At 53.5% G+C, this 15650-nt stretch overlaps 1 protein-coding gene across 2 annotated transcripts; it reads right to left on the bottom strand.

Annotated features, from left to right (window-relative positions):
- Nucleotides 1–2084: 2084 nt before the first annotated feature.
- CX3CL1 (C-X3-C motif chemokine ligand 1) lies at nucleotides 2085–14289 on the bottom strand. Of its 2 annotated transcripts, XM_061138580.1 has the most exons (3): nucleotides 13949–14289; nucleotides 7579–7699; nucleotides 2085–5290 (listed from the first exon to the last, which is right to left on the bottom strand). In XM_061138580.1, the coding sequence occupies exons 1-3, from the start codon at nucleotides 14016–14018 to the stop codon at nucleotides 4105–4107; spliced, it is 1377 nt and encodes a 458-aa protein (XP_060994563.1). In that variant the 5' UTR covers nucleotides 14019–14289; the 3' UTR covers nucleotides 2085–4104. The 2 variants fall into 2 exon arrangements, with proteins under 2 accessions (XP_060994563.1, XP_060994564.1); XM_061138581.1 differs by lacking the exon at nucleotides 7579–7699.
- Between the last annotated feature and the right edge of the window lie 1361 nt (nucleotides 14290–15650).

Genomic DNA, 15650 nt, shown 5'->3' with positions numbered 1-15650 from the left:
CTTCCGGAACATGGAGAGCTTAACCTTATCTGAGAATGTGATGAAAAATCAGGGACAAATATTTTCATTTCAAAGCCACTGCTGGTGTGGCATGTTGCTGAAAGGGTGGTGTTCAGGTGTTGAGGGGATATGACTTTGCCTCCAGCTCCTTTCTGGGGGTGGGAATGGGCGAAAGCAGGAGGGACTGGACTTGGGGTGGAATAGGAAAGCTATTGTGTGCTGCTAAGGGCAGCACTAGAATTTGTAGGGGCTTCCCTAGCAGTCCAATAGTTAGGACTAGGGGCTCCCACTGCAGGGGGCATGGGTCCTAGCCCTGGACTGGGAAGTAAGATCCAACAAGCTGAGTGGCGAGGCAGCAATCTCAGATTCTGCAAGAACTTCAAACCCAAATGTCTATGGGGCTCGGCAGGTGGTGAAATGAGGGAAGCTGCATGTAAGAAAAATTAAGGGCCCATCATATGCTGTCTTTCCTGGTCCCACTTTTGATGAAGACTTGGGCTCAGAGAAAAATATCCTCTCTATGAGAAAAACAAGAGGAGGGTGATGAGAAATGGCAATTGACATGGCAACTGGAATCCGGAGCACCAAGAAGTAGAAAGGGTGGTAGAGAACTCAGGATTGTCACCCTGGTCTGCTCCATCTCAAGGGGCAACCATGGCTCAGGTCCTACCCACCATCATCTTGGGGATGACACCACACAGTGGGGGTTAGACCTTCTGAATCACTTAAGAGAACCTAGAAAAGTGGGCTGGTGTGCGTAATTTCCTGATTCTTAAGTGTTGCCTCTAATTAAAAAAAAATACCATGTAGACATCAAATCTAAAATGCCTCTAATGCAAAACATTCTGATATTTAATAAACCACTAGTAGAGAACAAAAGACCTGTCAAACTGTGACAAGTCATTGATGGTAAGATACATCTCGATTCCAAAGGTATTACAACATGAAAAAAGAAATGTGTATCTAAGAATCCATGCAATTATTTGTTCATTCGCTCAGTCATGTCCAAATCTTTGAGATCCCATGGACTGCAGCGTGCCAGGCTTCCCTGTCCTTCACTATCTCCTGGAGTTTGCCCAAACTCATGTCCACTGAGTCAGCGATGCCATCCAACCATCTTGTTCTCCTTCTCCTCCTGCCTTCAATCTTTCCCAGCATCAGGGTCTTTTCCAATGAGTCAGTTCTTCACACCAGGTGACCAAAGTATTGGAGCTTCAACTTCAGCATCAGTCCTTCCAATGAATATTCAGGACTGATGCAATACTGTATAATAAGCTGGACTTGGCCTTTAGCACGTTGCACAGTTTCCAGTCTACACAGCTGTACAGAGCACCTGATTATGCCACCTTGGGCACTGGCGGTGCATACTTGAGTCACACCTCTGAGTACCCAAGTCCCTTGAGAAGTAATCCCTCTTTGATCTTTATCTGGACCAGCAGTGAGTTGAGGCTGTAAAGAGGAACATGTGGCCCAGTTTGCTCCCATGGGTCACTAGATCCCTAATGGTGATACCAAGGCACTCAAGATGGTGGTTTAGTAGGCCTGGGCAGTGGGAGGCGGCAGGGTGGGGGACTTCATAAAGGAATCTAATTCCTGCCACGGATGGAAGCTGCTGGAAATCTCTCACCTGGTTTTTAAAAATCTTTTAAAAATTTTTAAATTTCTTATAGTGGAGTATAGTTATTAACAATGTTGTGTTAGTTTCAGGTGTAGAGTGAAGTCTCACCTGATTTTATGCATGCCCAATGTCACATATCTGGGCAGAGCAGAGCTAGGCTGGAGGCTCAGCCGTCCTCACCCCTGTTCCCAGGACCCCTTCTCCTGCTGCTCCTCTGCCCCAGGGGTCTCCAGTGCTTCCCCAGAGAGTCTTTTGTTTGTTTTGGCCACACTGCCCTGCAGCATGTGGGACCCCGGGGCCAGGGATCGAACCGGTGTCCTCTGCAGTGGAAGCACAGAGTCATATCCACTGGTCCACCGGAGAAGTCCCACTTCCCCAGAGAGTCTTGGCTCCTCCTTTGTTCCATCTTCCCAGAGGCCCCGGTTGCTGAGTCTGACCCAGGAAAAATAACTATATTGGACCCACAAGACTTTTCAAATTTATTAGTAAAATACAAAATGGTACAGACATTGGCAATAGGGTTGGAAAAACAAAAGGATCAACCAACTCCTTCCAAAGCCCTCCCCAAATTGTCTTTGTCCCTGTCCTTCTTCAGAGGACCTCACAAAGTCTGTGGAAGGGGGACCCGCTGTCCCCAGCCGCTTTATCACAGGTGGGAACCCCATCACAGGGGCCCCATCCCTTGAAGGCTCCCCATCAAGAAGAACCAAAAAAGTGCATTCAGATCTGCTGTCCTCCTCTCTGAGTGGTCAGAGTGCCCCCAAACTGAGCCAGGCCCTCACGGGCGTGGAGGAGAACCAGGCGGTCAGGGAAAGCTGGCTTCCCTCTCTCTGTGGACCAGAGCCACGTGTACACTCTCTCAGCATCGTGTACACTCTCTCAGCATCTGTCTGCAAAGGAGCATGCCACCTGTACATGGAGGAGCCTAGCCCATGGGAGGCTCCTCTGGTGGGCTGCAAAGAACACCTTTAGAGACAGTCAGAGGGAGGTGGGGAGCTGCCACCAGAGACCCTGAGGGGTGAGACTTGAAGGTCTGGCTCTGATGGTGGGGTGCTGGCCAGTCCAGAGAGTCTTCAGCCCCACCCAGGCCTGCCCAAGTCTTCAGTGCCTAAAAGGGAACCTCTGACATCATGTCCACAACTTCCCCTCCCCTGCCCATCCCTCCCCACAGGACAGAGTTCCTTTCAGAAGTAAACACGAGAACCTCAGGTTTCCATGGTAGATTCTGATCTCATGGAAAACGTCATGGAAATTCCTGGCCCTGCCTGCAGTGGAGGTGAAGGGGAGGCAGGAAGAACTCAGAGTGCAGAGGACAGTGTTTTCAAGGAGTGAGAGGTGGAAGAGGAACCCAGGCCACGGGAAAGAAAGAGAAAATGCTGGACCTGGGTCCCTCATGAAGGAGTGGAAGAGGAAGGGGTGTGGCTACTGCCTGCAGCTGCTCCCTGGCTCCTTTCTTGGAGCCTGCAGGCCTCCACTCCTCCTTCAGCCTGTCACTTGTGACCTGGTAGGCTGTCACAAGTCGCTGGGGGGGGGGGGGGGGGGAGGGGCAGGACCTCCTGGTCACAGCATTCATGGACTTGCCTGTCTCATTGATGGTTGAGAGCATCTCTACTGCTGAAGGTTGAGAAGCTGTACCCAGGGTCTGCAGAAAGGGGTTTCTGGATCAACTAGCGATCCCTGACAGGGATAGAGGTTATTGCCACATATCTACCATCCCTGTTCCCTTTCACAGATGAGACACCAGAGGGATGAATGTCTTGATGGACTGGTGAGGGCCTGGGACTAAACTCCCAGCCTTCACATTCATAGTCAATGTTCCTTCACAGATGCGGAGGTTGAGGGTGGGGGGTGGTGAGGGTGGAATCAAAGCCAGCAGATTACTTCATCTCTCATTCCCAAAATGCCTGCCCAAGGGCAGAACCTTCGCTGGGAGCAGTCCCAGGAAACACCACACTAACCTCATGCAAGAAAAGACAGGTCCCCGCCTGGGGCATGGGGTCTGTAACAGGAGACATGGAAAACTAGCACCGCAGGTGGCCGGGGTGGCTGGCGACCGCAGCGGGACCAAGAGATGTGATGAGGTCTGAGGGAGTGGGCAGGAGAGGCCTGACCTGAAGCTCGTTTTCAAGATGGGATGACTGCGGTAACACAGGGGGAGTGGGTCAAAGGGGCTGGGCATTCAGTAAATAATTGTTCACGGGGGCTGGCATGGTATCTAAGAGACCCCCTAATCAGCCAACAGCAGAGGGGTGTTTTTTGTCTTGGGACATTGGAGTGAGCTGGGGAGGCCACCTGCTCTGTCCACAGTAGGTCACGAATGGTCAAGGGTGGCCTCCAGAAGCTGGGAGCAGACCCACCCAGATGACCCGCCTCCTTGCTCCAATCATCCCAGCTTGGGCCAGGCCCTTGGGTGAGGGTGAGTGTGAGGATGGGGGACCCCGGGCCGCTGAGTTGAATGACTGGATGGACGCAGGCAGGAGGGGAGCTCACACTGGCACCAGGACATATGAGTTACTGCCACAGCTCCGGGGGACGTAGCAGATCCCATCCACCATATCCCCCATCGTCTTGCGGGGGCAGCTCTGCAGTCTCTGGTAGGCAAACATGGCCACCCCCAGGCAGAAGAGGAAACCGAGGAAGGCCAACAGCCCTACAGCCTGCCTTCGTGTGGCCGCCTGGGAGTCGGGGATGGAAGTCATGAGGATGCCCAGACTCTGGGGGCCTGCGGTGGTGAGAATGGGCTCCTTGGCCTTGGGGAGCTCCTCAGTCTTGGGGGCCCAGCTGCCCGAGGCCAGTGCATCCATGCTGGGGGTCCCTTCAGAGGATACAGTGACCTCGAAGACACCGTACACAGTGGCCGACCTCAGGAAGGCATCCGTGTGAGCTGCAGAGGGACTCATTTCTTTGAACCCTAGAGAGTTCTTTGATGAGTCCTGTACCTCAATTCCCACAGTTAGGCTTCCAGGCCCAGTGCTGTCCTCTAAGACAGTGTGGGAAAGAGTCGGGGCCTGGGTGGAGGGGACTGGGGAGGGGAGGGCCTGGGTGGAGGGAACCCAGGTAGGGAGGGTCTGGGTGGAGGGGGCCTGGGTGGAGGGGGCCTGGGTGGAGGGGACTGGGGTGCGGATGGCCTTGGTGGAGGGGACCCAGGTGGGGAGGGTCTGGGTGGGGAGGGTCTGGGTGGAGGGGGCCTGGGTGGAGGGGACTGGGGTGGGGAGGGTCTGGGTGGAGGGGACCAGGGTGGAGGGGGCCTCAGAGGCTTTCCCCTCAGTCCAGAGGCCTGCCCCAGTTTGGTCGGCAGAAGAACTCTGCCAAGACGTGGCGGTGGTGACGGCAGCCTTGTTGAAAAGCTCAGTTTTCTGAGTCCCTCCATCTGGAGCTTTTGAAATGGAGGAGGACCTGGTCCCCATGGAACCAGCCACTCCTGGCGAAGTCCCCAAGGCACTCTCTGCCCCCAGACCACTGCTTTCGCCTGTGAAGTTCGCCTCTGAGGCAGCAGACCAGTACACCTCCCTGGCGCCCAGAGTGGTCCTGGGCTCACCCTCACCGATTCGCCTCTCGAATGTGCCACTCTTTTGAATCATAGCAGCCTTGTCGTCTAGGATCTTCATGACTTCCTGGACCCATTTCTCCTTTGGGTCAGCACAGAGTAATTTATCCTTCACAGTCTTCAGGCTGCAAGGAAGGAAGACAAGGGGGCCAGTGATGCTTAGATGCCATGTAGAGTAAGAGCATCACACAAAATCTCTGCAGGTGAGCCGACTTGGCTGGAAGTCAAGTCGCCACCACTTACTAGCTGTGAGCTGTGAGCTTCTTAACCAGGGCAGCTCAGCTTACAGAACTTCTGTGTTCTCACTTGAGAACTGGAAAGAGAGTCCTGTCTTTTGCAGGGTGACCAATCATCCCAGAAAAACTGGAACTGAAAGGGTCTTTTTGTGAAAATTCCAGAAAACCAGGATAAGTTGGTCACCTGCTTCTGTGTTATTGTAAGAAATGAAAAGGATGTAAAGCACCTGGTTCAGAGTGCGGGCATGAGAACTTAGTCGCTCAGTCGTGTCCAACTCTGTGCGACCCCATGGACTGATATGCACCAGGCTCCTCTGTCCATGGAATTTTCCAGGCAAGAATACTGGAGTGGGTTGCCATTTCCTACTCCAGGGGATCTTCCTGACCAGAAAGATAATAAAAATGTAAATCATAATGTCATGAACGTGAGGATGGGGGCTCTTCGCTGCGAGTTTTCTGATTGGGAGATATCCCAGGTGTTCTCTGCCACCAGATATGTGACTGGCAAGCTTGGCGGCGGAAAAGACTTAATGTCATAACCTCCTCTTCCTCCTCTCCCTCAGTTGAAGTCTGCCCTCTGGACCTCTCTCCTCTCCTAGAGTGTATCCTCAGGCTGCAAGGGCCCCTAGGGTGCTACAACCCTCTATATGGTGGCCCTGATGGGACCCTGAAAGTGAAATGTGAGTGAAAGTGTTAGTTGCTCAGTTATGTCTGACTCTTTGTGACCCCATGCACTGTAGCCTGCCAGGATCCTCTCTCCATGGAATTCTCTAGGCAAGAATACTGGAATGGGTTGCCATTCCTTTCTCCAGGGGATCTTCCCAACCCAGAGATCGAACCCAGGTCTCCTGGGTTGCAGGCAGATTCTTTACCATCTGAGCCACCAGGGAAGCTCAAAGAATACTGGAGTAGGTAGCCATTCCTTTCTCCAGGATCCTGAGTTCCATCCAAATCATAAGCTTCCTTTGAAGCCTGTGTGTACCAAGACCACAGCTTGGAGCTGGCTGAGATCCCTGCTCCACACCCTGGCCTGTGCTGGAAATTTTGCCTGGTTAAACCTCATACCCTTTCTGCAAGATGGCTACTACATACATCCCCATTTTACAGATTAGAAAACTGAGGCTTAGAGGGGTAATATAAATGTGCCTGTCTTCAATATGATAGGAAGCCAGAGAGGTCCAGAAAGCAAGCATGACCCTGAAGGACCCGCAGGCGCAGTGCTGTCCCAGCACCATCATCCCCTTTCTGGAGCATCCCACTTCCCCTTCACCTACAAAAGAGAAGCAAACATACCGGGTAGCAGGGGGGAAGTGAGGTTTGACAGGTGAGCAGAGAGGTCAGGCTGTAGTGCACTTGCCCTCTTAGTAATCAGTGAGAGGAAGTACAATTTTCTTTAGCTGGGCCCCTGCTTCGAACAGGCTGTTTCCTGTTGCCAGGAGTCAGGGTCTGGCTGAGACTGATTTAGGACCCAAAGGTCAGTCCTGAGGAAAGGCCTCAGGGCTGGGCGACTGGGCAGTACTCAAGAGGGACCCCAAAGGAGCAAGCGGCCAAGATGGCCAGGAGTCCCAACACCCAGAGGGGAAACCGGCTTGGCTTGACCCCTCCCGGAAGTCTCAAGTCTGGGAGGAATTCTGTTTCCTTATCTGTTCAATGGAGATAATAACCTTGGACTCTCCTATTGTCTGCATCTCCCAGGAACACTGCCAAGAGCTTTAGTTTCACCATCTCCTTTCATTTTCCTCAAAACTACCCATTTTAACAGATAAGGAAGCCAGAGCCCAGAGGGTAGATAAGATCACTAGGGCCACCCAGACTGTACGCGGTGAAGGCAGAATTCACACCAGATCTGCTGGCATCTAGAGCCTGCACTTTGAGAACACCATGCTTTTCCTCTCCCATGAAACCCAGCAGGTTCCAGTGCTGCATAAAACACCCTTTGGCCCAGTAGGAATTGCCACCCTGGGTGGCTTCTCCAGGCCATCCAGGAAAGCCACCACTCACGTTTGCCCAGGGCACAGATATTAAGGTCAGTGAGGAGGCCAGCAGGTCAGAAGCAAGAGGAACACTTGCTGCAAGCCTTTGGCCAGGAGCCCAGTTTGGGGTGACAGGATGTGGACATGGATTAGCAGAGACCAGGGGCCTGAAAGGAATGCAGAAGCCGAGAGGGCAGTACCTACATGACAGCTCCATCATTGCAGGACTCCCGATTTCGTTGGTAGCCGACTAGACGAGACACGTGAATCTTCTTGATCATTTTGTTGCAGGAGAAGTTACACTTGTTCACACCGTGTTGCTGTCCTGACCCCACAGAGGCCCCCAGTCAGCCGGACTGTCCGTGGACATCTGGCTTCCCAGCCCCATGCCAGCTTGTCCCAGCTGCACCCTCCTAGCCAGAACCAATGCCCCACACCCTTGACCTCAGCCCCCTGTCCCAGGTCAAACCTCTCTAGGCCTCAGTTTCCCCACCTGTAAAATAGGGACAGCAAATAGAATCTACCTCACAGGGTTGTTGTAAGAATGGAGGAAAATGAATTCTTATAATGCTCTTATGGCCTGGTACATCTCGTTTAGTTTTAAAATTCAGTTGCTGGAGTGGGTTCACCAGGGGCGAGGAGTGTGAAACTGACAAGGATCTACCTGAGGTTACACAGCCAGCAAGTGACGGAGCAGGCTCTCCTGCCAGGCCTGCTGGACCCATGACGCTGCCATTCCCCGCACAGCGCTCTTACTCTAGTAAGTCATCTGCTCAGCTCTCACCCCCTCGCATTGGGATCCCATCCCTCCATCTCAGCCTGATCCATTTCCACAGCCTCTGAGACAGCCCTAGATCTCTGTCCATTCACATCCCATGTGTATTCCCTGTATACATCATGGCCACCGGCAACTACCGTAATGACACACATATATGCCCAGCTCAAAAAAACACATAAAGGCATACATGCCACCAGCCGACATAGCTGATAACAAAAAGTTTAAATAAACGACAACCACCTTCTAAGCAGTGTGCTAAGTAGACAATCCTTTGTTCTGCCCTTAAGAGCCAGGATGAGGGTTTCCCTGGTGGCTCAGTGGTGAAGAATCCACCTGCCAATGCAGGAGTCATGGGGTTCAATCCCTGATATGGGAAGATCCCAGATACTGTGGAGCAACTAAGCCCATGCAGTAAAACTATTGAGCCTGTGCGGTATAGCCGGGGAGCTGCAACTACTGAGTCTGAGTGCCCTAAGGCCTGTGCTCAGCAACAAGAGAAGCCACTGAAATGAGAAGGCTGAGCACCACAACGAGAGACTAGTCCCTGATCGCCTCAACTAGAGAAAGCAGAGTGCAGCAAAGAAGACCCAGCACAACCAAAATGTGAATACAGAAAAAAATTGATTGTATATAAAAAGAGCCAGGAGGAGTTGGGAAGCAGCTCCTGAGAGGAACCTGATGGGCCATTTGGATTCCCAGGACAAGCTGGGGGAGCAGGCGTAGGGAGGAGGGATAGAAATGGGGTTGTGCATGGGGCGGGGGCAGAATGGGATAAGTGGGGCCTTAAGATGGCTGGGTCCCACGTGGAGCCAAACAGAAACCCCAGGACAGAATGACGGTGACTCAACAGACAGTTGAGAACCCAGATATTTTCTATAAACATTCAAAGTGGTTTGCACTGCACCTCTACCTTCCCCTAAAATCTTCAGCAAAATTTGCTCTGCTTGGTATAAGTTCGAGAGGGGCAGGCCAAAAAATGAAGAGCTTGAGTTTCCGATAGGAATTAAGGTCATTTGTAGCCGAAGCAAGACCTCAGAGGGTTTTGCAAAAATCTAGAGGCCAGGACCTCCAGGGCAGTGGAGCCAAGAGAACAAATTTATTTTATTTCTGCAGAGCTGGGAGGGCCCGGTGATCCCCGGGTTCCAGCAAAACACGCATCGCTCTTGCACAAATACTTAATGTACGTGGACACACAAACTAAATATGCTCCGCCTTCCCAAATACAGGCATGCACGCACACCTTCTAAAATCTGCTGCCCCTTCTCTCATCATGCCCCCTGCCTCAGCCCACCCTGCCTTGTGGGCGGGATTGGGGGTGGGGGGAGTCAGGGCTTGCAAGGTCGGGCCCAGGCCATCAGGGGGCATCACTAGTAGCCCCAGAGGTGGGCAGGGGGGCTCCTTGAAGCTGGCCCCTGAGTCGCCAGCTGCCCTTTCTCTCTGAGGAACCAGGATGTGAAAGTTGCCCTGCTGCCTTGTCACCCTACTTTCCCCAGAGTGGGACCTCAGAATGACTCAGCAGCAGCCTCCCCAGATCCTGTTGAGCAGAGTCAAGAGTCAGTCCTCTGGACTGGAGTGGCAGGTGACTTCTGGGGGAATTCCAGAAAAATGGTGCCCCTGATGACCTGGAACCAGGGGGAGGCTGCCCAGTGGGCAGGAGGGACAAACTAGGGAAGCTCAGTGCCCTCTTCTGACTCTGCATCCACTATGCCCACCTCTAGGGCTTAATGAGCCACAAACGCAGCCTGTCTCACAGTCCCTGCCCTCTGCCACGGTGCCTGATGGCCTTGGCCAGGTTCTGTTCTTGCTTTTGCCTGGGAAGGTGGTGTAACTAGCTGAGCGGGCTTTCCTTCTAGGAACTGAAGTTTTCTTTTCTGTAACTGGGGATAACGTCTCGACCAGCCAGTCATCTATTAACTGTTGTGTGAACGCAGGAGGACAGGGACCTTGTATGTCTCCGTGTCACAGTGTTTCTTATCATCAAGCATAAGGTGGATATAAATATTCATTGAATGAAATAATGTCTCAGTCTACTTATCCCTCCACCCACCTCCCTACCCGTCTATCCATCCATCCATTTATCTGCCCCCTCTTGTCAATCTGCTACCCATTCCCTGCCACCCACCTGTCTACCTCTCACCTATCCCTACTCACTCCAGTCCATCAATCTACCCATGACCCACTCACCTACCTACTACCTGTCTGTCCCCTAGGCATCCTCCACCCCCTTCCTCCACCCATCCCTCCATCTCTCTCCAGCCCACTCACACATCCTTCATCCATCCATCTGCTCCCTGATTCAGCCAACATCTATTTGAGTTACTTTTGAGTATCTACAAAGACCCAGGACCTCTTGTCCTTAACTCTGAACTCCTTCTCCCAGAGGTGCTAATGCTGAGCTTGGAGAGAGTACCTCATTCCCCAATAAATGCTATCAGGTCACCATGTTCACTCAGTCAACCAACCAATGCTAACCTGCCTCTGGCCAGGCCCTGTGAGGAGTAGAGGGATGAAGAAGGCCCATCTCAGCCTCAGAAGTCTCTCAACCTGATGGACGGTTAAGACAGAACCACAGAGTATCAGAACTTTTCTTAGTAGATCACCTATGGTGTATTGGACCCTACGCTCAGCCTATACACATCTACTCTCATTAATTCCTGCAAAAAGATTACTTTTATCCTCATTTTAAAGATGTGGAAGCTGAGAATCAGAGAGGTTTAATGACTCGTCCAAGGCCACACAGCTGCTTAGTGGCAGATCTAGTTTTCCTCCCAGCCCCTAAGACAGTTTGCTATTCTAGGCTGCCTTAAACGCCAAGCAAAAACACCATGTTCCAGAACAGACCTCAGGGAAGCTGCGGTTTACATGAAGGAGAGACCACCTCCAACTACAAGTGATCAGAGGAGGTTTCTTGGAGGAAGTGTACGTTAGGCTGGAGCTCAAGGACTATTCGGAAGGTTATAGGCAGGAAAAGATGGGAAGGTTCTGGGTCTCTGGGTTTTTGGGTGATAGAGAGAGAGCTTGAGCCATTGCTCAGCTGTGTGTCTTAGACGAGTCACTCAGGTTCTCTGAGCCTCCCTTCCCTTCCCTGTAAAATGGACATGATAATAACTGCTTCATGCGATGGTTATGAGAATAAAGCTCTTAAAATATCTGGACCCTTAGAGCAGGGTTTTCTCAACAGCAGACACCACTGACATTTTGGACCACGTGATTCTCTGTTGTGCAGGCTGTTCTGTGTACCGTAGGATGTTTGGCATCACCCCTTGGCCTCGATGCACTAGATGTCTGAGTACCTCCCAACCAAAATGTAACAACCAAAAATGCAGCCAGAAATTGGCAAATGTCTCCTTGGGGGCCAATTCCGGCACTGAGGACCACTGCCCTAGATATACCCACATGATTCTCTCCCCTGTCTCCCTCAATGCCCCCTTCTCCCCTGACTCCCTACATAAAATCTCAACACCTTCCACACCACCCTTTGATCCCCATTTTTTTTTAAATCACAGGATTTTTTTTTCCTTCTAACAGACCAAATCCTTTATTAATTCATTTTGAGTATTATCTGTCTTCTCCAGTAGATATTCAGCAACCTGAAGGGCTGGGATCACTGGCAGTTTTATTCACTGATGTGGCCCCAGCACCTAGAATTGTAATTGGCACATAGTAGGTGCTTATCGACCAAATGAATCAACAAAATGCACAAGGAAGCCACTTTGTATGTGTAAAATCCCAACCAACGGGATATAGAGGAATTTTTAATTTAGATTCGACCCAGGCCTGGATCTGACACTCTCGATTTAGCCTCCTCTGCCTTTCCCACCCACCCCTACTGCTAATCAGGGGGGCAGACGACAGCAGCTTAATTCATTTTTTTTTTCCCTCTTTCTTGTCAGAGCTTGAGTGGGAGTGAATGCGTCAGTGCTCTGGGAGGAAAATTCTCTGTTCTGACTTGTATCTGCAGGTTTGTTATATAAAGCAGAGGAGCCTCCTGCCTGACACAGCCCTGCAAACCCACATTTGGGAACTGACGCAGCCACCCTGCACCAGCCAGGGCGGTAGCCACAAAGTCCCCAGCTCCCCCTCCCTCCCGGCCTCTCCGGCTTGTGGTCCAATCCCTAAGTTCTTCAGGGGCTCCCAGAGGGTCTCTCTGAGCCACACATGTCAGGGTGACTAAGAACTTCCAAGATGAACCTGGCCAAATGCCCAGTTGTACAGCAGGAGAGATGGAGCCTCAGAAAGGTTGGAATAATGGGAATATCTCCCAGCAAAACCAATGGCCAAGATTAGGGTGGACACCTGATGGTTTTGAAGCCTCAGGCTCCTGGATAGAGCTTCCAGAGTGCCCCCTACGCAGGATCCCTCCTCCGTCCTAGCAGAGAAGACACCCCCCCCATACAACCCAGCTTAGTAGAAGCGATCCTCCTCTTTCTCCCACTTGCCAAGTGTCCTTAGCCTCACCACGCACATATAGGCAATAGCTATATTTAAAGGTGCAGCAGCTGGGACCAAAGAAGGCAATACCATACTCAGGGTCACAGCTATGGCCAAGCAACCTCCACCTGACTCCTCATCTTCCAATCCTCACTGTCCCCGAACACCTCAGGGCTCAGGGGTTCAAGCCCAGGAAGCAGGAAGGCCGGTAGCGCTTGGCCTGCACCATCTCCACTCGCCTGCTCTCTGCCCCACCGGTGGCTTTTCCCCAAACAGAGGGACTCGGAGGACAGTGCGCTCCGTGGAGGTGTCCTGGAAGCCAGAGACTGGTGCTCATTTTCCCAGACTGGCTGTGTGCCTGAAGGCAGCCTCCCGCCCTCTCTGAGCCTCAACCTGCCAGATGGCCTGGGTATTCCCAGAGGATAGGGCTGACTCAAACAGCTCTTGAAGGCAGTGAGATCCACAGAAGTGGGCGCGTGCATCCACGCTCCCTCCTGCACCCACTCTTACCCCCTCCTGTCTTACTTGCTGGCTGTGCACCCTCAGGTCAGTTTCTCAACCTCTCTGGGCCTCCATCTCACTCATGTCGGGTGGGATCGATATATCATGCCCTCCCAGGTCCCAGGCTCCAGAAAGCGAGTGACTGGAGGTGAAAACATTTTCTAAACTGTGCTTTGGAAGAGAAAGACAGTACCCTGAGCAGGGGAGGTGGGGAGGGGACGGACATGGGCAGAGGGATTGGGGGCTAGACCAGAGGCACAGGGATGAGCCCAATTCATGAGCTGCAATGACCTTGACCTCCACTGGTCCTGGGCCCCTTCTTCTGGGGAGGCCTTGAAATTGGGCAGGAGAAAGTCCCAACTGTGGCCTGGCCTGGGGCCAAGCCGAGACTACAGGAGTCAGGACCGAGGGTTACATATTAACCCCGGACAGGGAAATGAGCCCACAGTCTGCCAGAGCTCCATCCGAGTGCCCACCGAGAGCCTCCTCAGGCTTCCCACCACCCCCACTCTCCCGGCACCCCCACACCTGGCCTCGTCTGCTGCCCACACCACCTCCCTGCTCTGCCAAGTGATCAACACCTTGCTCACTGGGCCAGACAGGGACAGTCTCTGGTGAGAGTAAATTTTTCCAGCTGGAGGGCAGACCACACGACCAGAGAGGTGTCCAGCCGCATCCCCCCCACCCTCCGGCCCCGCACCCAGCTCCTACCTCCCCCACCCGGCATATATGTCAAGAAGGGGCTGCCAGGGATCTCAGCCTTACCCGGGGAAGGCTCTGGGGGCCCTGATGTCAGGCTTGAGGGGGAGAACTGGGGCTCGGGGCTCCCCTTACCCCGCTCATGCCTGAGTCCACCCCACTCACCGGCTAGCAGCGCAACCAAATGGCAGAGGACAGTCAAGCAGAGCAGCCCTGAGAGAGGCGGAAGACCCATGGCTGGGGCGGGCGGAGGTCCAGGGGCGGCAGGCAGGCTGCAGGGGCCCTTGTTGAAGCTCAGCGCTTGTCCCCTGGCCGCCTGAGCTCTGCTGCGATTTATAATGGGGCTCCTCTGCCTCCGCCTCCGCCTCCAGCCCCCGCAGGCAGCAGGCAGGCAGTGGGAGGGGAGAGGAAGGGAACGTGTGCAGCAACTGGATTCCTCAGGATGTTGCCAAGGAACCGAGCCTGGCTCTGGGTGAGCAGCTCGTGATGAGGGGACCGGGCTGGCTCCGCATATGGGGACCTGCCTGGGAGGCTGGACCAGGCCTGTTAGGGTTCAAAGGGCTTCCTCTCCTCCCATCAGCTGAGGCCGCCTCCCTACTGGGAGCTGGCACATGTCCTAGGGTCTGAGCTGGGGCCCTAGCTCCTAAGTGGGCAGAAAACAAAAGAACAGAGGACTGGAGAGTGCCGGCGGCAGGCAGGCAAGCCAGGAGGACTCAGGGGGGTCCCGCCATCTGGGGTCTGATAAAGTCTCCTCTGGTCTGGGAGGGAGCTCTCCAAGGCCAGGAAGGACCTCTAACCCTTACTTCTCAAGGCCCCAGCACCTGGGGAACCTTGTTCATCAAGGTGTTCCCTGAGGTCAGCATGGAACCTGGCAAACAGTAGGGGGTCCATACAGCAAAAGCCTGCGGAAAGAAAGAGCCAGCCCCACTTCACAGGGGCAGATGGGGAAAGTGAAGCCCTGAGGGGGGGCCAAGCCATCCTCAGAGAGCATCAGAGAGGAGAACCCACCTCCCCTGCGACAGAGAAGAGCAGGCAGGCCCAGGGGGTGGGCGGCTGAGGACACGGCAAAGAGCCCCGGCCTCCCCACCTCCGCCCCACTACCTCTCCTTTCCTCTTTTGCACTTTCCTCATCTCCTCCCTCCCATCACCCACTCGCCCGCTGTGAGCCCAGGGGAAACACATGGCTACCAGCGTCACCCCTGGTAACTCGGGGCCTCTGGGGTGGTCCTTAACTCAGCAGCAAGCCCTGAAAGATCCCTGCCCCTCGTGAGGCCTCCGTTCTCCCATCTGTTCAAGAAGGTTGATCACTGAGGAAGGGGCTTCCCAGCTCCGGCTTCCCAGGCTCTCTCTCTGTCAGAGGCGGTGACAGGCACGACTGGCCATCAGCTCCCACCAAACTGGTCTCAGAGTTTGCTGGTTTGAATGGGCACTGCACAGCGGCGTTTGAGGCTGCCTTCCCCACAGGCAGTGGCAATAATCCCAAAGACTCCAGGGGACTCTAGCAGGAGCCCAGTCAGTCTGGGGCAGGAGTTAACCGTGAACCCACTCCCATCGAGGCGACTCTGGGCTGCCACCCAGAGCAAAGTCAGTCTGTCTGTGAGCTACGGCTGCAGGCTATGGTGCCAGTTGGTCTAGGTGCTGCTGGGCAGAGGGGTCATAGCTCCTGGGGCACCTCCCTCTTACCGTAAAGCTGTCTGGGGTGTGGAGCTAGAAGGCTGGACCCTCCTTGACAGGGAGGGGCATCCCTGGCACTCGTCAATGTCCACTCAGGCTCAGAGAATCTGTCCCAGCCCATGCAGACATGAAGTAGTAACCTTCACATTCCTCAATGTATAGCTGGGGAAATTGAGGCCCAAAGATGGCCAAG

Source organism: Dama dama, chromosome 4 (assembly GCF_033118175.1).
Source record: "Dama dama isolate Ldn47 chromosome 4, ASM3311817v1, whole genome shotgun sequence".
Classification (NCBI taxonomy): Eukaryota; Metazoa; Chordata; class Mammalia; order Artiodactyla; family Cervidae; genus Dama; species Dama dama.
The sequence above is the reverse complement of the archived record's forward strand: the minus strand, read 5'-3'. Positions and strand labels throughout refer to the sequence as shown.